This window comes from Macaca thibetana, chromosome 12 (genome assembly GCF_024542745.1).
Source record: "Macaca thibetana thibetana isolate TM-01 chromosome 12, ASM2454274v1, whole genome shotgun sequence".
Classification (NCBI taxonomy): Eukaryota; Metazoa; Chordata; class Mammalia; order Primates; family Cercopithecidae; genus Macaca; species Macaca thibetana.
This window is the reverse complement of record NC_065589.1, coordinates 24,412,275-24,433,980: the sequence shown is the minus strand read 5'-3', so window position 1 is coordinate 24,433,980 and position 21,706 is coordinate 24,412,275. Positions and strand designations below refer to the sequence as shown.

The 21,706-nt window shown below is 45.2% G+C and overlaps 1 protein-coding gene and 1 non-coding gene across 2 annotated transcripts in view; both read left to right on the top strand.

The window, feature by feature from the left end:
• The window catches only part of ARPC2 (actin related protein 2/3 complex subunit 2), an 870,481-nt gene extending 851,761 nt beyond the window's left edge, over nucleotides 1-18,720 (top strand). Inside the window, exons 7-12 of the mRNA XM_050751296.1 lie at nucleotides 3,353-3,539; nucleotides 4,082-4,175; nucleotides 9,971-10,097; nucleotides 13,537-13,637; nucleotides 13,978-14,078; nucleotides 18,257-18,720. Coding sequence (XP_050607253.1) covers nucleotides 3,353-3,539; nucleotides 4,082-4,175; nucleotides 9,971-10,097; nucleotides 13,537-13,637; nucleotides 13,978-14,078; nucleotides 18,257-18,281 — 635 coding nt within the window. The 3' untranslated portion in view covers nucleotides 18,282-18,720. The remainder of the gene's footprint in view (nucleotides 1-3,352; nucleotides 3,540-4,081; nucleotides 4,176-9,970; nucleotides 10,098-13,536; nucleotides 13,638-13,977; nucleotides 14,079-18,256) is intronic.
• Nucleotides 10,374-10,466, top strand: TRNAY-GUA (transfer RNA tyrosine (anticodon GUA)). The gene is made up of 2 exons: nucleotides 10,374-10,410; nucleotides 10,431-10,466. It is a non-coding gene; the product is annotated as a tRNA-Tyr (tRNA).
• Nucleotides 18,721-21,706: the final 2,986 nt, after the last annotated feature.

Sequence of the window (21,706 nt, the reverse complement as noted above, 5' to 3'; positions counted from 1 at the left end):
TTAGCCTCTCCAGTAGCTGGAAACTACAGGCACATGCCACCATACCTAACTAATTTTTTTATTATTTTGTAGAAACAGGGTCTCACTGTCTGCTGTGCAGACTGCCAAAACAGAGTAAGGAGGTCTGAAACTCCTAGCCTCAAGCAATCCACCCACCTCAGCCTCCGCCCCCCAGAGAGTTGGGATTACAGGCATGAGCCACCATACCCAGCACCTTTTTTTTTTTTTTTTTTTTTTTAATCTCCAAATTGGCGGGATGAATGTGTCACAGAAATAAAAGCCAAGATAACACTGTAGGCTCTTGGCAGAATCAAGGTATTAAAGAAAGAAACAAACAGATCTAGAACAGAAAAATCGTGTCCAAAGTCTTGGGCATGCTTGTCACAGCCAATATCCTGACATGGAAAGTTTATGTTTCCGTGCCTGGGGCTCCTCCTACCTCCCACTAAATCATAGACGTTGCCAGATTGCAGACCCTATCTTCATACAAGTGTAAAATGTAAAAGTGTGTGAAAGTAGTGTCTCAACCAAGTACAGTGGCTCACACCTTTAATCCCAGCACTTCCGGAGGCCAAGGTGGGTGAATTGCTTGAGCCCAGGCATTCAGGACCAGCCTGGGCAACAAAATGAGACCCCTGTCTCGACAAAAATACAGAAATTAGTCAGGCATGGTGGCAGCCACCTGTAATCCCAGGTAGTCGGGTGGCTGAGGCACGAGAATCGCTTGAACCAAGGAGGCAGAGGTTGCTGTGAGCCGAGATTACGCCACTGCCCTCCAGCCTAGGCGACAGAGCAAGATTCAGTCTCAAAAAAAAAAAAAAGTAGAGTCTCCCCTCCTCTTTTTTAATGGGTTTTTCTAGGCACGTTTGGAAAACTCAGCAAGTCATACTAGATTTTTACTTCCCTTCATCCTCAGTATATTCTGTTCATCATGTTAGAAGCCTTACTTAAAGACAGACTTTACCTTAGCTATAGTTTTATTTGCTTTTGTTTGGCTTCCTAAAACTAACAAACCTCAGTTCTAAGTATTTTCTTTTTTAATCTAACCTTGTAATCTGTGTGCTTATCTGCTTTTCAAGTACCCAAAATGGAATGATGATTGATATTATTTAATACCGGAGTGCCAAAAATGTGCTAAGTATTATCTGTTGCAAAGATTTAGCCCATCCTCCCAAATAGCCTATGTTCAACAAAAAATACAGAGCTCAGCCGGTCACCGTGGCTCACGCCTGTAATCCCAGCACTGCCGGAGGCCGGGGCAGGCGGATCACCTGCATTCAGGAGTTTGAGACCAGCCTGACCAACATGGAGAAACCCCATCTCTACTAAAAATACAAAATTAGCCAGGCGTGGTGGCGCGTGCCTGTAATCCCAGCTACTCAGGAGGCTGAGGCGGGAGAATCGCTCGAACCTGGGAGGTGGATATTGTGGTGAGCAGAGATCAGGCCATTGCACTCCAGCCTGGGCAACAAGAGCAAAACTCTGTCTCAAAAAAAAAAAAAAAAAAAAAAGATCTCAAGAATGCTTTTGGGAAAAAATGAAAGAGTAATGAGGTTTCAGATACTTAGAAGTGTGAAATCCGTACAGTTCTGGTGAAGTTATTCCCGTCAGTTGCCTAGAATATAAAATGATCCTCAGTGATATATACAAATATTCTTGCAAAAACATCTCTAAACCTTTTTGACACTTATTAATCATTTGATTCTATAATCAAGTGTTCCAGCCCGGCTTCTGGGAATTCATAGTGGACATGCTGTAAAGAGGCAGGTCACCCAACGGTTTCAGTCCGTATTCTGCACCCAAATTGATGACCTGTCATGTTCCACACACTTTAAGTACTGTACATTCTTTTAATGCTCACAACAGTCTCCCCTATCTCCACACCCCCTCCCTCCCCCCCTCCTGTTTGTTTGTTTGTTTGTTTGTTTTGTTTTTTGAGACAGAATTTCACTAGTCTCCCAGGCTGGAGTGCAGTGTCATGATCTCAGCTCATTACAACAACCTCCACCTCCCAGGTTCAAGCAATTCTCCTGCCTCAGCCTCCAGAGTACCTGGGACCACAGGCATGCACCACTGCACCCAGCTAATTTTGTATTTTTAGTAGAGACGGGGTTTTGCCATATTGGTCAGGCTGGTCTCAAACTCCTGACCTCAGGTGATCCGCCCACCTTGGCCTCCTAGAGTGCTGGGAATACAGGTGTGAGCCACTGTGCCCAGGCCACCCTACCTCCCCGCTTTTTTTAACCAACGAGGGAATTGACAGGCGATTTTTTTTTTTTTTCTGGAGACGGAGTCTCACTCTGTTGTGCAGTGGCGCCATCTCAGCTCACTGCAATCTCCACCTTGTGGGTTCAAGCGATTCTCCTGCCTCAGCCTCCCGAGTAGCTAGGATTACAGGTGCCCACCACCACACCTGGCTAGTTTTTTGTTTTTAGTAGAGACAGGGTTTCGCCATGTTGGCCAGGATGGTCTCAAATTCCTGACCTCAGGTGATCTGCCCACCTCAGCCTCCCAAAGTGCTGGGATTACAGGCATGAGCCACCACACCCAGAAGTTTTTTTAAGGTTACAAGATGACAAGGCCAGGATTTGGACCCAGTTCTGTTCAACTCAAAATAGAGGCCCTACACTTATGTGTCATGTTGTATTTGGCAATTCATGTCATTTCTTTGAATCTCCTTTTTCCTCTGTAAAACAGTAACCTTATCTAGCCTGCAGACTTCAAAGCATGGTTATGGAGATCAAATGAAGTAAAATGTTATAAAAAATACTGAAAATTTTACAATGTATACCAATGAAAGCTATTGAAGAGGCGTATACATGAACAGATAGTTGGTTTTTCTACCCTGCCTCCTCATAGTTTGCAGTGGCATGTAGAAGGGTCTGTCTTATTATCACAAAGCTACCCATCTGTTGGCCATATTGATACTTGGCACATTAAACTATCAGAGAAAGATATGTGACTCCTTTACAACTGTGTCTGGAAGAGTACATTTCCAATCAGAGTTCCCAGGTTCTGACTTTCTCTCATTACATATTTGTAATTAGTCATCTTTGATACTGATTCAAATTTTTGATTAACATTAATTATATATATTTACAAGAATCTCATAAAAAGATTTTATTTCACCTCATTTTTCCCTGTGAGGTAGATGAAAATAGACTATATTCTACCAAGGTTAAAAGTACAGATAATGAGACAAAGTAAAATGTCAATAGAACCTGAAAAAAAAATTTTTTAATTGCCTCTAGTCTCTGTTCACTTGTTAAGAGATAGTATGCTGCTTTTTTTTTTTTTTTTTTTTTTTTAATGTAGCTGCTGGGTTGTTTTTTGTTTTTTTTCCTCCCTCCAGGATACAATGTCTCTTTGCTATACGACCTTGAAAATCTTCCGGCATCCAAGGATTCCATTGTGCATCAAGCTGGCATGTTGAAGCGAAATTGTTTTGCCTCTGTCTTTGAAAAATACTTCCAATTCCAAGAAGAGGGCAAGGAAGGAGAGAACAGGGCAGTTATCCATTATAGAGATGATGAGACCATGTGAGTACAGAATTTAGTCCTGAAGCCTGGATATGACTGTCACACCACCATGGCACTTACTGAAAGAAATATGGCTTGGTCAGACCTTAAGCTGTATTGTGTGAAAATGTTTTTCTCATAAAATTTCTTAAGCCAGGAAGTAGATGATAGGGCAAAAATCAGCCACTCCTCCTACTCTCCAGATACTGAGAGCTGACAGAAGGTGGAAAGAGAATCCAGTGCTTTCTTTTGAGGCACCACTGTTCTGAGTCATGTTTAAGAGTATAACCTGGATAATCAGCAGGCAAGGTGACCATCGGTTCCATGTTATATTTACAAGTCAATAAAATCTACTTCTGATAATTTCCATCTGCTGCCTCTCTTAGGGCATTCATTTTGTGCACTGACTTTGTTGACCATAAATATCGTTTCATTTGGCACACCTTTATAATTATGATTTAAGAGATTTGTGACTTTAGCCTTCTGATGCACTTGTAGATCAAGTTATTGACAAAACCCCATTCTGATTCTGTACTTATCCTCATGGGTTTTGTTCCCCTCAGGTATGTTGAGTCTAAAAAGGACAGAGTCACAGTAGTCTTCAGCACAGTGTTTAAGGATGACGACGATGTGGTCATTGGAAAGGTGTTCATGCAGGTATGGAGCAGACATCTTGGGGGAAAACCATGCATGGCGACTTACACCTTTGCACCCAAACATACCATGAGCATAGGAAAGAGATCTAGCAGCTCTATTGATGTTAGGATTTTTTTTTTTTCCTGAGACGGAGTTTCGCTCTTGTTGCCCAGGCTGGAGTGCAATGGCGCGATCTCGGCTCACTGCAACCTCCGCCTCCCGGGTTCAAGCAATTCTCCTGCCTCAACCTGCCGAGTAGCTGGAATTATAAGCATGTGCCACCACGCCCGCCTAATTTTGTATTTTTAGTAGAGACGGGGTTTCTCCATGTTGGTCAGGCTGGTCTCCAACTGCCAACCTCAGGTGATGCCCATCTCAGTCTCCCAAAGTGCTGGGATTACAGGTGTGAGCCACTGCGCCCAGCCTTGACTTTAGAATTTGTTGTAGATTTAATAGACAACTCCCACAAAACTCAGTGAATATTTTTTGTTGCTGTTGTTGTTGTTTTGAGATGGAGTCTTGCTCTGTTACCAGGCTGGAGTGCAGTGGCATGATTTCAGCTCACTGCAACCTCCACTTCCCGGGTTCAAGCGATTCTCCTGCTTCAGCCTCCCAAGTAGCTGGGATTACAGGCGCCCACCACCACACCCAGCTAATTTTTGTACTTTTAGTAGAGATGGGGTTTCACCATGTTGGCCAGGATGGTGTCGATCTCCTGACCTCGTGATCCGCCCGCCTCAGCCTCCCAAAGTGCTGGGATTACAGGCATGAGCCCCTGCGCCCAGCCTAATCTTTTTTTTCTCAGTGGTTCTAGTTTTGCAGGACAAAACTAAAGGGTGAGTTGAGAATTAAACATACTAACTATGAATGAATATTATGTATCCTTCCTACTGTGGGGTCTTTGACCTAAAACTTTGTCAGGTTTCCTAACCCTAACCTCTTGTGTTTCCTCAGATTTCTAGTAAGTTCTGCTTTTGGTTTGGTCCTAAGGTCTTTTCAGAATGGGCTCTGTAGCCAATTCTTTGGTAGTAGATAATGTACGAACAGGTAGAGTTGTTGAACTGACAGACTGAGCCTGAGTTTGGATGATGGGTCAACATATAGTACTTCCCTCACAGGAAGTTCATCTTAAGAAGAGTCATGAGAGGCCAGGCGCGGTGGCTCACGCCTGTAATCCCAGCACTGTGGGAGGCCAAGGTGGGCAGATCACGACGTCAAGAGATCGAGATCATCCTGGCCAACATAGTGAAACCCCATCTCTACTAAAAAAGTACAAAAAATTAGCCAGGCATGGTGGCAGGCACCTGTAATCCCAGCTACTTGGAAGGCTGAGGCAGGAGAATCACTTGAACCCAGGAAGCAGAGGTTGCAGTGAGCTGAAATCATGCCACTGCACTCCAGCCTGGGGAAAAAGAGCGAAACTCCATCTCCAAAAAAAAAAGAGTCATGAGAGTTAGCAGGGCATTTTGTAATTGGATTTTTGGTGTAGTTGTATTCAGGTCATTGTGTACCAATCTGCTGGCCAGTTAGTTGCTGGCTCTAGGATGGACATGAGAGTTCATTAGTCAAGTGACATTCAGGCTGGTTTCTTCTGAGATGGCTCAGCATTCAAAATCGAGTACAATGGTAAAATTTTTTTAAAACGTTACTACCTTCATTCTGTTCCTTGGCAGGGTGGTAAAGATTTTTAAATTCTGAAGCAGAATCTCTTTTGCCAAATAGAAAGACAACTGTGCTTAAACAGTAAAGATACCTTGCGTAGCCTTCTAAGTGGCTAGGGAAATCTTCAAAAGTGATATTCTCAATTGCTCCATCCCTAGTGGCTTTTGTGTTTTGGCTAATTAATCAGAAACTCTAGTTTGGGAGTCCTTATACAGAAAAATTGGAATATTGACACTTCAGCATTTGCTAGTGCTGAACTTGATGAAAAAATATAAAAACATACACATATCTCTTGGGTCCTAAAATAAGCCTCTAGATAGGCATTTCATGTGTTTTTATGGAAAATTGACAGGAGAATTAAATGCGGTACCTCAGAAATTGGGCTAAATCCAGAGTCACAAACTAACTTTTAAAGCTCTGAAGTATGTATTTAGATTTGGCTGGTTTTTTACCAATCTTACTCCATTTTATTCCAGGAAACAACTTATTTCTGTACTTGAAACAGATCTTATCTTGGAGAGTGTACTGGAGATTTGTTCCTTAGGAGAATTTTGTGTATTATTTTTTGGCATATGAATTTAAATGCCTCCTTCAGGGTACCTGTGGTAGGTCACTTACCTAAAAGGGAAGACAAAGCCTCTTCTGCATTTTGACACTAACAGGATCTCTAGATATAGTAACTGGCCTTGTGCAGTGCTAGACTCAGGAAGTCATCTGCCCTGCCACCCTTTCCAAATGCAGAGGCTGAGGGAATTTGTTGGAAATGACCATCAAAAACTGGACTTTTGCTGGATTTTCCCAAAAAATAAATAGAACTTTTTCCTAGGCCTGGAATTGTAAATTTCTAGGAAAAAGAATGAGGGTCACCTGGCACAGAAAGTTGTACCCTGGGAACACTGTTTGAAGCTCCTCATGGTCACTAGTCTACTAGTTGCCAGCCTTTGTGGCCTTTCCCTTCCAGCATGCACATCCAGCCTGATCAGAATTCAAGCCTTGCTTTTGTCATTTGGCAAGCAGACTCTGAGGGATGCTTTTCCCCTCTCAGAAAAAGACAGGAAGTTTATTCCTCCACTCTCATGGATGTCTTACTGTTAGTGGTATGGGCGTTGATCAGCTGAGTACTGGAGAATGTCTGATAGAAGCCATCATTTCAACGCTTATTCCATGAAAAGCAGTAGGACCAGTAATCATGCTTTTGGAGATTAGCTTATGGTGAACTAGAATTCTTTTCATATTATAAGATTTTAAAGCCAAGTTAGTACTAAATAACCAGGAAGAGTTAAGTGGAAACCACCGGTTTCTGTATGTTCAGGGACAAAGACACAAGCATCTGCCTCTTAGGCAGTTGTAAAGACGTTATTTTAAGGGCCGTTTCTGCCTGTTTGCATGTGTGGTTGTGTCTGTAGGATATTTTCCTGAACTGGGAACACTAAGTCCAAGTTCAGTAATTTTGGTAGATATTGCCAAACTCTTCTCCATCAGAGTAGTAGCATTTTATCATCCACCAGTGATGGATAGAAGTGTCTGTTTTCCCAGAGTATGTTGTCAGCTTTTGGGTTTCTCCTGATCTGATAGGTTGAAAGTGATGTCTCTGTTCACTTATGAATGAGGTCAGAACATCTTTTCTTACATCGTAGACCATTTGATTTTTTATGAAGTGTCTCTTTATGCCTTTACCCATTGTTCTGTGGGGTTATTGAGCTTCTCAATTTCTTTATATACTAGGGAGAGTAGCCTTTCATCTGTGATTAAGAGTTGAAATATTTTCTCCCATTTGTCATTGGACCTTGGTTTGTGGGGTTTTTTCCCCCATGTGGAAGTTTGTTTTTGCATAATCACGTTAATCATTCTTGCCTTTTATGGCTTCCAGATTTTGAGTAAAGGGGTAGAAAACCCTTCCCTACTCCAAGGTTATAAGGAAATTTACCTGTTATTTTCTGGGTATTTTTACAGTTACATATTTTATACATGATTTTTTATTTGTTGAGACCTCCTCTTGGTATATGGTATGAAAGAATAATCTATTTTTTTTTCTAAATGGCTATCCAGTGGTTCCAGTAGCAATTATTTCCATGTTTACACCCCTGATTTAAGATGCTACCTTTATCGTATGCTAAATTCCTTGTATATATTTGAATTTATTCTGAACTTCCTATGATAAATAGTAGTTTGGAAGAGAGAAATAGTCTGATGCTCAAAAGACGTCCTAGGCAGGAGAGTAAAAAGACAATATTGCTGAATTACATGTAACAAAGATGCCAGTGAAGATGGAGGACTGTTTGGGTGTGTTTGTTTTAAAGTTTTATTTGGGAGAGAGAACCGAGGAGAAGCAAAGACGTCAGATAATCTAAAGAATAGTCCAGCCAAAAATTAGCCGGGGATGGTGGCACACGCCTGTAATCTCAGCTACCCGTGAGGCCGAGACATGAAAATTGCTTGAACCCGGGAGGTGGAGGTTGCAGTGAGCCAGGATCGCGCCACTGCACTCTAGCCTGGGTGATAGAGTGAAACCCTGTCTCAAAAAAGAAAGAGTAGGCCCAAACCAGAAACAGATTGTTGACCGAGTCTTAAATATATTATTTTCCATATACAAAACTAATGAGTGCTAATAAGTCACCACTGGTTTATAAATACCCCATCTCATTGTGAATACCACATGTACCTGTGAATTGGAGCCTTAGAGATACTTAATAAACACAAGAAAATGCCAGCAGTTACATATCTGTTCTGTTTAATTCCTTAAGACTGAAAAGTAAAACCAGTAGAAGTTAAAAAGCTTCTTAACCCCTTTGTAGAATAAAAAATGTTTTCTAGAGAAGGGTGATTGTAGAAGCTTTGCTCTAGAAATTTCCATTTGGGATAATCTTGACTCCTTCCCTTCCTTTGCAGATATTTTTCCTTTCGGGCAGAAAATCTGTTCAAAAGGGGACTAATCTAACCCAGCTTATGGTCATTTCTTTTCCTACTTAAAGCTTGGTAGTGTTAGCATGAGAGGCAGTTTGTGAAATAGGTGAGGTCCCAGGCTAGGCATTGCGGCTCCTCAGCCATCATCTTTCCTTTGCCACTAATTGCTGAGAGGGTTTGCTCATCAGTGTGTATTCTTCCTGCCTGCAACTGAAAACAGCCCTTGCCTATTCCTGTACAGTGTGATGATACTAAACCAGCTCGGATAGAAGCACTTGCATTCTCTCAGCAAGGCATATGCTGCATAGCCTCTTTGAAGGACAGAGGAATAAATTACAAAGATAAATTAAGCAGGATCTTTGATTTGAACTCATAACGTGTTAGGGGGACCAGATGCATTAATGAATAGTAAAATGTCATAGTAGAGGTTTGTAGAAAAGACATGGCAGCTCCAGCAAGAGAGCAGTACCTGCCTGGGTTTGTTGGAGATGGTGTTAGGAGGTGGTATTGGAGCAGCAGTAGAAGGGCACTGCAGGCCACATGACTGTAACCATGCCTTCAGAACTCCTAAAACAAGAGACCTTGGAGAGTCCTTGGCTGCATCCTCCTGCTATCTATCATCGTCGAAGGCCCGCTTGATGAATTTGGATCATCCAGTTTTACTGGCATTGCTAGAAAATCTACTTCTGTTCTTGCAGATGTGGCTGAGAGAAGGAAGTCTTGTATTACTTGTCTATTTACATAGGAATGCATGGACTATAGAAGCTTCAGGTTTGGAGATTGAAACATAGAAGGAAGGGCTTCCTTTATGAGCACCAAGACAGCTCAGCTTCTTTCATTCCATTGTCTTCTGTCCCCAAGAAGAGCTTAAGTTTGCTCTAAAGATTTTATTGATGAATTCTAAATAGCAACAGGATCCTCAGTGAAAAAAGACTCATGCAAAGTCCCAGAGCCTAGAGAAAGTATGGTAGTTTATCACCTATGTTGGTCCAAGGGAAAAGGATTATCACTACTTTTCATCACATTTTGAAGATCTGGCTTATTACTTTGAAGTCTCTTCCTTTTGAATCTGAAGTACAGTGGCAGCAGCTAGCACTTGTAATATTTCAGGTTTGGTGTAGTTTATTTGTAACCTCCTGCTGCTCTGGAGGGCTACAAAGGTCACACCGCATAGAACAAACCCCATAGCTTGAGTTGCCACTCATCTTACACCCACTTCTCTTCTGGTTGCTTTTGCTTTGTCTTGGCAGGAGTTCAAAGAAGGACGCAGAGCCAGCCACACAGCCCCACAGGTCCTCTTTAGCCACAGGGAACCTCCTCTGGAGCTGAAAGACACGGACGCCGCTGTGGGTGACAACATTGGCTACATCACCTTTGGTGAGCAGGGTGCACTTGCTGCTTGCATGCCGCTTTAATGAGTTCACACAGAATACCTAAATCTGCACAGAACCTTGGTTAACATTTTAAGGTAGGCAAAAGCAGGCGTACCAAGTTGTTCCTGTTGCCATTGCTGTGACTAAAGGAGGGATGTCACAGGGTATTAATCACAGAGCATGCCATATGCTATTTTTGTACAGTAATCATTTCATTTTTTTCCCCGTTTTTCTTAAATCTTAAAAATAAGACTGAATTCTGATATCAAGAGTTAAGGTCCCTTCGATAGCTCAGCTGGTAGAGCGGAGGACTGTAGCTACTTCCTCAGTAGGAGATGTCCTTAGGTCACTGGTTTGATTCCAGCTTGAAGGAGTACAAGTACAGTTTTGGCCAGGCATGGTGGCTCACGGCTGTAATCCCAGCACTTTGGGAAGCCAAGGCAGGCAAATCACAAGGTCAGGAGATCGAGACCATCCTGGCCAACATGGTGAAACTCTGTCTCTACTAAAATACAAAAAAAAAAAATTAGCTGGGCATGGTGGCACACGCCTGTAGTCCCAGCTACTTGGGAGGCTAAGGCAGGAGAATTGCTTGAACCGGGGAGGCGGAGGTTGCAGTGAGCTGAGATCGCACCACTGCACTCCATCCTGGCAACAGAGCAAGACTCAGTCTCCAAAAAAAAAAAAAAAAGAGTTAAGGAGGCTGGGTACAGTGTCTTACGCCTATAATCCTAACACTGTGGGCAGATCACCTGAGGTCAGGAGTTCGAGACCAGCCCGGCCAACATGGTGAAACTCCGTCTCTACCAAAAAAAAAAAAAAACACACAAAAAAATTAGCTGGGCGTGGTGGCATGTGCCTGTAATCCCAGCTAGTCGGGAGGCTGAGGCACAAGAATCCCTTGAACCCAGGAGGCAGAGGTTTCAGTGAGCCAAGATCACACCATTGCACTCCAGCCTGGATGACAGAGTGAGACCTTGTCTCAAAAAGAAAAAAAGTTAAGGATAGGCCAGGCACAGTGGCTCATGCCTGTAATCCCAGCACTCTGGGAGCCCGAGGTTGTTGCGTCGCTTGAGTCCAAGAGTTTGGGACCAGCCTGGATAGCATGGCGCAACCTCATCTCTACAAAAAGCCGGGGGCCAGGCACAGCGGCTCACGCCTGTAATCGCAGCACTTTGGGAGGCCAAGGCGAGCAGATCACTTGAGGTCAGGAGTTCAAGACCAACCTGGCCAACATGGTGAACCACATCTCTACTAAAAATAAAAAAATTAGTTGGACATGGTGGCATGTGCCTATAGTCCCAGCTACTTGACCAGGTGAGGCATGAGAATTGCGTAAACCTGGGAGGTGGAGGTTGCAGCAAGCTGAGATCGTCCTGCTGTGCTACAGCCTGGGAGACTGTCTCAAAAAAAAAAAAAGATAGCTAGACATGGGGTTGCATGACTATAGTCATAGCTACTTGAGAGGCTGAGGTGGGAGGATCACTTGAACCCAGGAGGTCGAGGCTGCAGTGAGCTGTGATAGCACCACTACACTCCAGCCTGGGTGACAGAGTGAGACCCTGTCTTATCAGAAAAAGGAGTTAAGAAGAGAAACCATCTAAGCAGCTAGACGGTGGTTCTCTGTCATTTGGCAATTCTTGGTTTTTTGCTTATTAAGCCCAAGCTCCAGCCATGGTCCACTTACTCCACTTTTCCATGGAGTAAATTCAGGTCTTCCTTCAGTTGCTCCAGCCTCATGCACTGGCTGATTAGGATAGCTTACAGTTTGGAATTAACAGCTCATTCACACTGCACCCGATGCCACTGGAATGTCTCCTTTGTGAAATGTAATTTAATTCACCTCAGTGGTAAAGGTGAGCCTGTTTATTGGTGATGAATCTGTTGATTTACCAAATTTCATTAAATCTAAACAATACACTTTTTTCTTTTTTCTTTCTCTCTGTCACCCAGACTGGAGTGCAGTGGTGTGATCTCGGCTCACTGCAACCTCCGCTTCCCAGGCTCAAACAATTCTCGTGCCTCAGCTTCCCGAGTAGCTGGGACTACAGGCGCATGCCACCACACCCAGCTAACGTTTGTATTTTTAGTAGAAACGGGGTTTCCGGCCGGGTGTGGTGGCTCACGCCAGTAATCCCAGCACTTTGGGAGGCCGAGGCGGGCAGATCACGAGATCAGGAGATCGAGACCATCCTGGCTAACACAGTGAAACCCCGTCTCTACTAAAAATACAAAAACTTAGCCAGGCGTGGTGGCAGGCACCTGTAGTCCCAGCTACTTGGGAGGCTGAGACAGGAGAATGGCGTGAACCTGGGAGGCGGAGCTTGCAATGAGCCGAGATCACGCCACTGCACTCCAGCCTGTGCGACAGAGCAATACTCCGTCTCAAAAACAAAACAAAACAAAACAGGGTTTCCCTATTGGCCAGGCTGATCTCAACTCCTGGCCTCAAGCAATCCACCCACTTCAGTCTCCCAAAGTGCTGGGATTACAGGCATGTGCCACCGCACCCAGCCAGCTATACCATTTTTTTCAAGTTTTTATCTTTGAAGCTGGGGTGCGTCTTACAATTCATGGCATGTCATAGTTTAATTGGCAGCATTTTTCTCTTGTGGTATATAAAATTATGGCAGACTTAGAGTCATAGCCTCCCAAGTAGCTGAGATTATACAGGCACATGCCATCACATGTGGCTAATTTTTATATTTTTAGTAGAGATGGGGTTTCACCATGTTGCCCAGGCTGGTCTGGAACTCCTGATCTCAGATGATCCGCCCACCTCAGCCTCCCAAAGTGCTGGGATTACAGGCGTGAGCCACCGCGCCCGACCTCACACAGGTCTTTAGGTGGCTGGTGCCACAGGGTTGGACTTCAGTCAGGCCCAGTCAGAGCAGCTCCTCTTGCCTGGCCTATCATGAGAGTTCAGGTCCTTATACCTTATTGTCTGTTTTCGCAGTGAGAATATGGGAAATTCTCTGGCATCTGTTTTCTGGGAAGGTTTACTCTATTTCAGCACCAAGGACCTAAGACAGGCAGCTGCATTTCCTAATCCTGATTCCTTAAGGTAAACTGTTATAGCCAGTTAGTGTAATCCTGGAGTGTGATCCTGGAGTGTGCCCAGCTGCACAGGCAGGAGCTAGTACATGTGTGGCAGACAGGGAATAGATTTCAAAATGCACAGCTGCAGAATCCAGGACTAGAATGAAGGCCTAGAGTCAAGCCCTGTTTTTCATCATGGGCTCCTCCGTTCATGCTCATTGACACCTTTCCTGGCCATGCTGTTTATCCTTCCATGTCAAGAAAAAACCCTGACAAAGCCTGGTAATATTGACACAAGTGGAGGGTACTTCAGCAGAGAGGGAGTGAAGTTCACTAGGCTGTTGTTCTTCCCCACCCTTTGGCATTTGTGTTGGGTCCTAACGCCTTGTGTCTTCCACCTTCAGTGCTGTTCCCTCGTCACACCAATGCCAGCGCTCGAGACAACACCATCAACCTGATCCACACATTCCGGGACTACCTGCACTACCACATCAAGTGCTCTAAGGTGAGGGGGGTGCCAGCATCTCAGCCGCTATGCTCTGGGTCTTTTCCTCCACCAGAACTCATGACAAAAAGTCATTCTGTTAGTCTAGGCTGTGGATATTGACTCTTAGGTAGATAATTCTAGAGGCTTCAAGAAACCATGGTCTTTCTTCAACAAGCCACTGTCCCCCACCCCTCCCCGTAGCAGAGATGAATATTTGTTTCCAGAATTGCTCACCTGCCTGCTTTGCTGCAGGGCCTGGGTCAGTCCCAGGGTGTATGTTCCCAAACGCCTCTGATGAAAGCAAAGCTGTCTTTCTAGACCGTGACTGTGCTTCAGTACCTGTTATGTTTGTTCCCAGGCCTATATTCACACACGTATGCGGGCAAAAACGTCTGACTTCCTCAAGGTGCTGAACCGCGCACGCCCAGATGCTGAGAAAAAAGAAATGAAAACAATCACGTAAGTTAGGCAGCACTCCAGCAGGACCACCTTCCTCTCCTGAGTCACCGAGAAGGAAGCAGTGGGTGCTGGTGGCCTGGTCCTCCATGTGTCTGGGCACTGGCTACATGTGAGGCCAGCAGGGCTAAGTAGATAAAACAAAGGTGGGATTCCAGGTTTTCAGTGCTGTATAGGCCCAGATGGGTTTCCTTGTTTCCATATCTTTGTGAACTCTGAGAATGGCAGCTAGGAAATAAACAAAGTTTACCAAGAGACTGTTGTTTTTGGGCCTGAGTTACGAGGTCAGTCTTGTGCTTCTGGTGTTCTTTCTGGAGAGATGGAAGAAGTTGCTTAGGGACCTTTAATTGGGTAAATAGTCCTGACGCCGCCCACTAAGCGTTCTTTCCCTGGTGTACTCTCAGCGGGAAGTTTGCATGCAGAGGAAAGTTCTCTTTATCAAGGATAGAATTGAGGAGAGCCCTGATGGGCACAGTGGCTCACGCCTGTAATTCCAGCACTTTGGGAGGCTGAGGCAGGTGGATCACGAGGTCAGGAGTTTAGGCCTAGCCTGGCCAAGATGGTGAAACCACATCTTTACTAAAAATACAAAAAAAATTAGCCGGTCGTGGTGGCAGGCGCCTGTAATCCCAGCTACTCGGGAGGCTGAGGCAGAGAATTGCTTGAGCCCAGGAGACAGAGGTTGCAATGAGCTGAGATTGTGCCACTGCACGCCAGCCTGAGCAACAGTGAGACTTCGTCTCAAAAAAAAAAAAAAAAAAATTTTTTTTTTTTTTTTTTTAGGAGAGCCCTAAATAGGGGTGTGGCTCTGCATGCAGGAAAGGCGAGCATGGCCTAGAGCCTAGAGAGTTCCATCTCTGTGAAAGGTGCCAGACCTTGGTTCTTCTGATGAAATTCAGGCAATCCTGTCCTTAAGATACAGTAATGGTGTTCATCTGCTGTTTTTTTGTTTTGTTCGTTTGTTTGTTCGTTTGTTTGGTGGGGGTAGTTGGGGGAGACAAAGTCTCATTCTGTCGCCCAGGCTGTAGTGTAGTCCAGACCTTGGTTCTTCTTCTGATGAAATTCAGGCAATCCTGTCCTTAAGATAAGGTAATAGTGTTCATCTGCTGTTTTTTTGTTTTGTTTGTTGTTTTTTTGTTGGGGGGGTTGGGGGAGACAGAGTCTCATTCTGTCGCCCAGGCTGGAGTGTAGTGGCGCAATCTCAGCTCACTGTAACCTCCACCTCCCAGGTAGCTGGGACTACAGGTGCACGCCGCCACGCCCGGCTAATTTTTTGTATTTTAGTGGAGATGGGGTTTCACCATGTTGCCTGGGCTGGTCTCAAACTCGTGATCTCAGTCAATCCGCCCACCTCGGCCTCCCATCTGCTGTGTTTTGTACCAGTTGAACTAAAAGTCTTGAGATCATAAGCCTCCCTAACAGCCAGTGTATTTGCCAGCACCCCAGTACTGTTGGTGTTTGTTTTGTTGTTTTGTTGTTTTTTGAGATGGAGTTTCGCTCTTGGAGCACAGGCTGGAGTGCAGAGGCACAATCTTAGCTTACTACAACCTCTGCCTCCTGGATTCAAGCAAATTCTCTTGCCTCAGCCTCCACAGCAGCTGGGACTACAGGCTTGCGCCACTAAGCCTGGCTAATTTATTTGTATTTTTAGTAGAGTCAGGGTTTCACCATTTTGGCCAGGCTGGTCTTGAACGCCTGACCTCGTGATCCGCCCACCTCAGCTTCCCAAAGGGTTGGGATTACAAGCGTGAGCCACCGCGCCTAGCCCAGTACTCTGTGATTCCCAGCCTGGAGTGCAGTGGTGCAATCTTGCCTCACTGCAGGCTCAACCTCCTGGGCTCAAGCAATCCTCCCACCTCAGCCCCCCAAGTAGCTGGGACCACAGGCGTGCACCATCACAGCTGGCTAATTTTTTAATTTTTGTGGAGACAGGATTTCACCATGTTGTCCAGGCTGGTCTCGAACTCCTGGACTCAAATGATCCTCCCACTTCAGCCTCCCAAAGTGTTGGAATAACAGACATCAGCCACCGCACCTGTCCCAGCACTCAGTACTCTTGAGGCAAAGTTTTAGTGGGTGTGGTATGCCTAGGGCTTTACACTTTCTCTCTTGCATTTGAGGGCTCTTCTACCAAGTTAGTTTCTGCTGCCATTTGAAAGGATGAGAAAGAGATCCAAGGACCTGAGCAGTAGGTGAGGGTTTTCAGACATTCTCAAAATGCAGTTTAAGGCAGGGTGTGGTGGCTCACCCTTGTAATCCCAGCACTTTGGGAGGCCGAGGCGGGCGGATTACCCGAGGTCAGGAGTTGGAGACCAGCCTGACCAACACGGAGAAACCCCATCTCTACTAAAAATACAAAATTAGCTGGGCATAGTGGTGCATGCCTGTAATCCCAGCTACTCTGGAGGCTGAGGCAGGAGAATCGCTTGAACCCAGGAGGCAGAGGTTGCGGCGACTGAGATCGCACCATTGCACTCCAGCCTGGGCAACAAGAGCGAAACTCGGTCTCAAAAAAAAAAAAAAAAGCAGTTTAAGTCACCCCGACTTCTTTAGGTAAAGGCCTGTCTCTGTAGCAGTTCAGAGAAGAGTGTCCAAATGCCATGCAATGAAATAGCAGCATCGTTTCTTTTCTGCAGCTTCTTGGGCAGATCCTTAAATGGGCAAAGTAACCAACAAGGTGGGTGGGCAGGTGAGAGGATGTGTTCTTGCTGCTCCTCCAGAACCTGGTCTCCATCCTGGTGTCTGCATTTTCCCCTTTCCCTGCTTGCTCTACGCAGGAGTGCTTTTCTCATCAGGTACTTGTTTGGTGACCTGGAGTGTGAGGCAGAGAATTTCATGCTGCTTTCAGGGCCCAGTAGACAGGCAGTTCAGTAGAAGCCAAGAGGTAAACTGGCAGCAAGGTACAGTGAGAGGGAAGCCTGACCTGGCAGCCTGTGATAACTGGACTGGAAGGCTGGGCATCATAATAGTCTCGGGGCTGCCGGCATCACCTTTGGCACTGGTAGCTGCTTGTGCATCCAGGAGGAAGGCCTTTCAGGCAGCTGCTGCCCGATTCCACAGCCAGCAGGCAGTCTTGGGAGTCCCTGCCCAGTGAGTGCAGTTGTGTAGCGGGCAGGGATAGCTTCCTGTCCTGGTGAGAGACCCAGGAAAGGATGAATCCTTGAAATGAACAGACTGTATATAAGTCTCCTCTCTGGGACTTAGAAAGAGCAACTTTGCCTTCTTCTGTGCTGCAGCTTCTCTTTGGCAGAGTTGGGCCCCAGAAAGGAGAAGCAGGAGACAAACAGCTACATCCACCCTGAAAACCAGATTATGTTACTAATGGTGGGTAGGAGTTAAGTGACTCAGCTGTGGGCAGAAGCCAGGAACTCTCGATGGGCTGCCCAGAATTGAACACTCATGAGCTTTTCATTTGGAGAGAAGGATAATAAGGTGTAGCTTCATTTTGGAATGAGTGATACATCCAAGGCAGGGAAAATGTAGAGCCCGTGTTTTTGCCCTGATTTCCCATAGTTCTCAGCTCTAGCTTCCAGGCTGCTTTCCCAGATGCTGTTAGGTACCAGTTAGAGGCTCTGTCCTTGAGGACCACCTAGCCCATCTGGAGAAGTATTGGGTGGAACAGGACACCACAATTCAGGAGCCTCGAACCAGGCGGGTGTTGTATAAGCCAGAGGAGGAGTCACCACGTGATAGCAGAAATACCTTTAGCCTTGGAAGTTCTGAGGATTGCTTTGAACCAGCCACCTGCCTTCATGGTGAGAGATGAAGGAACTGCTATCTGGGAACCCTGAGAGGTATACGCTGTGTAGGAGGAGCTGACAAATGAGGTAGTACTAAGACGATGGTTGAGCCTAGTCAGAAATTCAGGTACATCTAGGCCATCCAGAAATTATGGACAAGTGATTCTTCTATCTAACTTGGTACATTGAATGTCCTTATGGGCTTAACACTGATATTCCTGGGCATACGAAGTATCCAATAGGAAGGAAGAGCTGGTGAAACCGTTCTGTGAAAGCCAGATTTTAGCCCATGACCTGTGGTTCCAGTGCCTCTGCTTAAGGAATCTAGCCCTTTCCACCTTTCATTTGGTGTTTCTTTGGGATCCCATCTAGTCTAGGAGTGTGGGGTGGGAGGAAAGGGCAGCCAGAAACTGACCTTCGCACTTATCTCTCCTTTTGAAGGGGGAAGACGTTTTCATCCCGCTAATCTTGGGAATAAGAGGAGGAAGCGGCTGGCAACTGAAGTCTGGAACACTTGCTACTGGATAATCGTAGCTTTTAATGTTGCACCTCTTCAGGTTCTTAAGGGATTCTCCGTTTTGGTTCCATTTTGTACACGTTTGGAAAATAATCTGCAGAAACGAGCTGTGCTTGCAAAGACTTCATAGTTCCCAAGAATTAAAAAAACAAAACAAAAAAAAAAAATTCCACTTGATCAACTTAATTCCTTTTCTTTATCTTCCCTCCCTCACTTCCCTTTTCTCCTACCCTCTTTTCCAAGCTGTTTCGCTTTGCAATATGTTACTGGTAATGAGTTGCAGGATAATGCAATCTTAACTTGTTTTCTCCTAAGTATTTGAGTTCAAAACTCCTGTATCTAAAGAAATACGGTTGGGGTCATTAATAAAGAAAATCTTTCTATCTTACATGAGAATTTACTGGGTTTCTGGACTGCGGGTCCAAAGTGAGAAGAGAAGGAAGGAAGAAGGATAGACCTATACTGCCCTTGAACCTGCAAACCTAAGCTGGGAAGCCCTAGTTTCAGGAGCCCATCAGGTTTAGGTCCTCACTTCATCTAGAGGAGAGAATGGCTGGCCAGTGAACTATATTTAAACTCCTCCCCTCCCGACCGGGAGACAGGGTCTTGTTGCCTCCTGGGCTCAGGTGATGCTCCCACCTCAGCCTCCCAAGTAGCTGGGATTACAGGCGCATACCACTATGCCTGGCTAATTTTTTATATTTTTAGTAGAGATGAGGTTTCGCCATCTTTCCCAGGCTGGTCTCAAACTCCTGGACTCAGGCAATCTGCTTGCTTCAGCCTCTCAAAGTGCTGGGATTATAGGCATGAGCCATGGAACCCGAGCTATTAATACAAACTTACATGCTTCCTTGTAAAGCTTGGTCCCTGAGACTCTGTGGCTGTTCCTGAAGCTCCCCGGACAGTGACAGACAAACGGTTTTCTGGGTTTTTTTATTGTGAATAATGTGTGGGATTTCCCAAAATGTGTTCCTTAGTGTGTGGTCCTGCAGGGCATTGATGGTTATTCAGGTGTATGTCTGATGCAAACTAACTGGCCACAGTTTGTCTTTCTCACATGGCAGCCCAAAAGACTGCTTTCAGGGAGAGAAGTTGTCAAAAACAGTACAGAGCCTAGTCGAGCAGCTGTCCCTCAGCAGGACTCTGGTCCTTGAAATGAAATTGCTTCAGAAAGTTTGCTTGGTGTAAGGAATTAAGAGAATTCTAAGGGCATCTGCAATGGTCTGATGGTCATTCTAATGGTTTCTGCCTTCCATCTATGGCAGTGTGTTTCATACTGGCTTGGGACCCATTAATTGTGACATAACCTGACTATATCACAACCAGCATTTTTGTTTTCTAAACTTTTGATTTTGAGATAACTAGATTTAAATACGGTTGTAAGAAACAATACAGAGAGATCCTGTATACCTTCCACTTGGTTTCCCCGCCATGCTAACATCTTGTATAATTGTTGTGTAGCATCACAGCCAAGAAAAGGTCATTGGTATAGTCCACCCACCTTCTTCAGATTTGCTGCACTGTATGTGGTGTACATCTGTGCATTGTTGTCATATGTGTAGCTTTATGTGACACCAGCATTTTTAAGCAATTGAATAGTATCAGAGTGCATCGCATCTATTAAGGGTAAGTGTTGGTTTGGAAATGTATATTAGTTACATATGCACATCATGACTGGATTATAGAAATGTCTTTTGACTGTGAGTCACAGTGGAGAATTTTGAAAACCACAGGTCGTGGCCGGGCACGGTGGCTCAAGCCTGTAATCCCAGCACTTTGGGAGGCCGAGACGGGCGGATCACGAGGTCAGGAGATCGAGACCATCCTGGCTAACACGGTGAAACCCCGTCTCTACTAAAAAATACAAAAAAAAAAACTAGCCGGGCGACGTGGCGGGCGCCTGTAGTCCCAGCTACTCGGGAGGCTGAGGCAGGAGAATGGCTTGAACCCGTGAGGCGGAGCTTGCAGTGAGCAGAGATTCGGCCACTGCACTCCAGCCCAGTCAACAGAGCAAGACTCCGTCTCAAAAAAAAAAAAAAAAAAAAAAAAAAAAAGCCACAGGTCGTTCAGTCATCAGACTTCGTTTTTATTTCACTAAAATGGGCTGCTAGAGAGCTCAGGGTACTCTGATAGTTCTAATTGGCTGCCCAGGGTGCCCCTGACCACTTCTGGTACTTGGAAAACCTAGATTAATTGGATATATTGACAGCAACGTGTGCATTCTCTACCTCATGAGTTATTTAAGGGGTTGTCAGGTGTAATTTTGACTAGAAGCAGTTTTTGCTCTTTTTTTATTTTAATTTTAGTTTTTAGAGACAGGGTCTCACTGTGTTGCTGAGGCTGTACTCAAGCTCCTGACCTCCGGAGTAGCTGGGACTATAGGCACCTGCCACCATGTCCAGCTGAGTTTTTGCTTTCTTCCTTAGTAGAACATAACTAATGTTGGAGCTCACTGTACTCTCTTGCCAGTAGCAGGAATCCAATTTCTGGTAGGTACTGTAGATGGCAGAACCAAGATTGCTTAGAAGATATGGAGTTCGGAGAAAAATGAAAAGGCATAAATATTTTCTACAGCAGTAAATCCTAAGGAAGTAACTAGTTCCAAGACGCTTTGTCAACATTAAAAATCCATAGTGCAGGCTGAGCACAGTGGTTTACACCTGTAATTGTAGCACTTTGTGAGGATGAGGAAGGAAGACTGCTTGAGCCCAGGAGTTCAAGACCAGCCTGGGTAACAGTGAGACTCCTTCTCCATCTCTATAAAAAACTTAATCTGGCTGGGCGTGGTGGCTCACACCTGTAATCCCAGCACTTTGGGAGGCCAAGGCAGCTGAATCACCTGAGGTCAGGTTGAGACCAGCCTGGCCAACACGGTGCAACCCCATCTCTACTAAAAATACAAATATTAGCTGGGCATGGTGGCGGGTGCTTGTAATCCCAGCTACTCTGGAGGCGGAGACAGGAGAATCACTTGAACCCAGGAGGCGGAGGTTGCAGTGAGCCAAGATCATGCCATTGCACTCCAGCTTGGGCGACAAGAGCGGAACTCTCCAATAAATAATCTCACCAATAAATAAATCTGTAGTGCAGCCTGGACAACATGGCGAGACCCTGCCTCTACAAAAAATAAAAATTGGCTGGATGTGGTGGTGCATGCCTGTGGTCCCAGCTACTCGAGGCTGAGGCAGGAGGATTGCTTGAGCCCTGAAGGTCAAGCCTGCAATGAGCTGTGTGTGCCTCTCCACTCCACCCTGGGCAACAGAGTGAGACCCGGTCTCAGAAAAAAAAAATCCATACTGGTGTAAACCCCTGTCCAGATTGACTCTTAACAAGGACACACTTGGTGTTAGTACGGATCTAGCCTCAAAGACCCT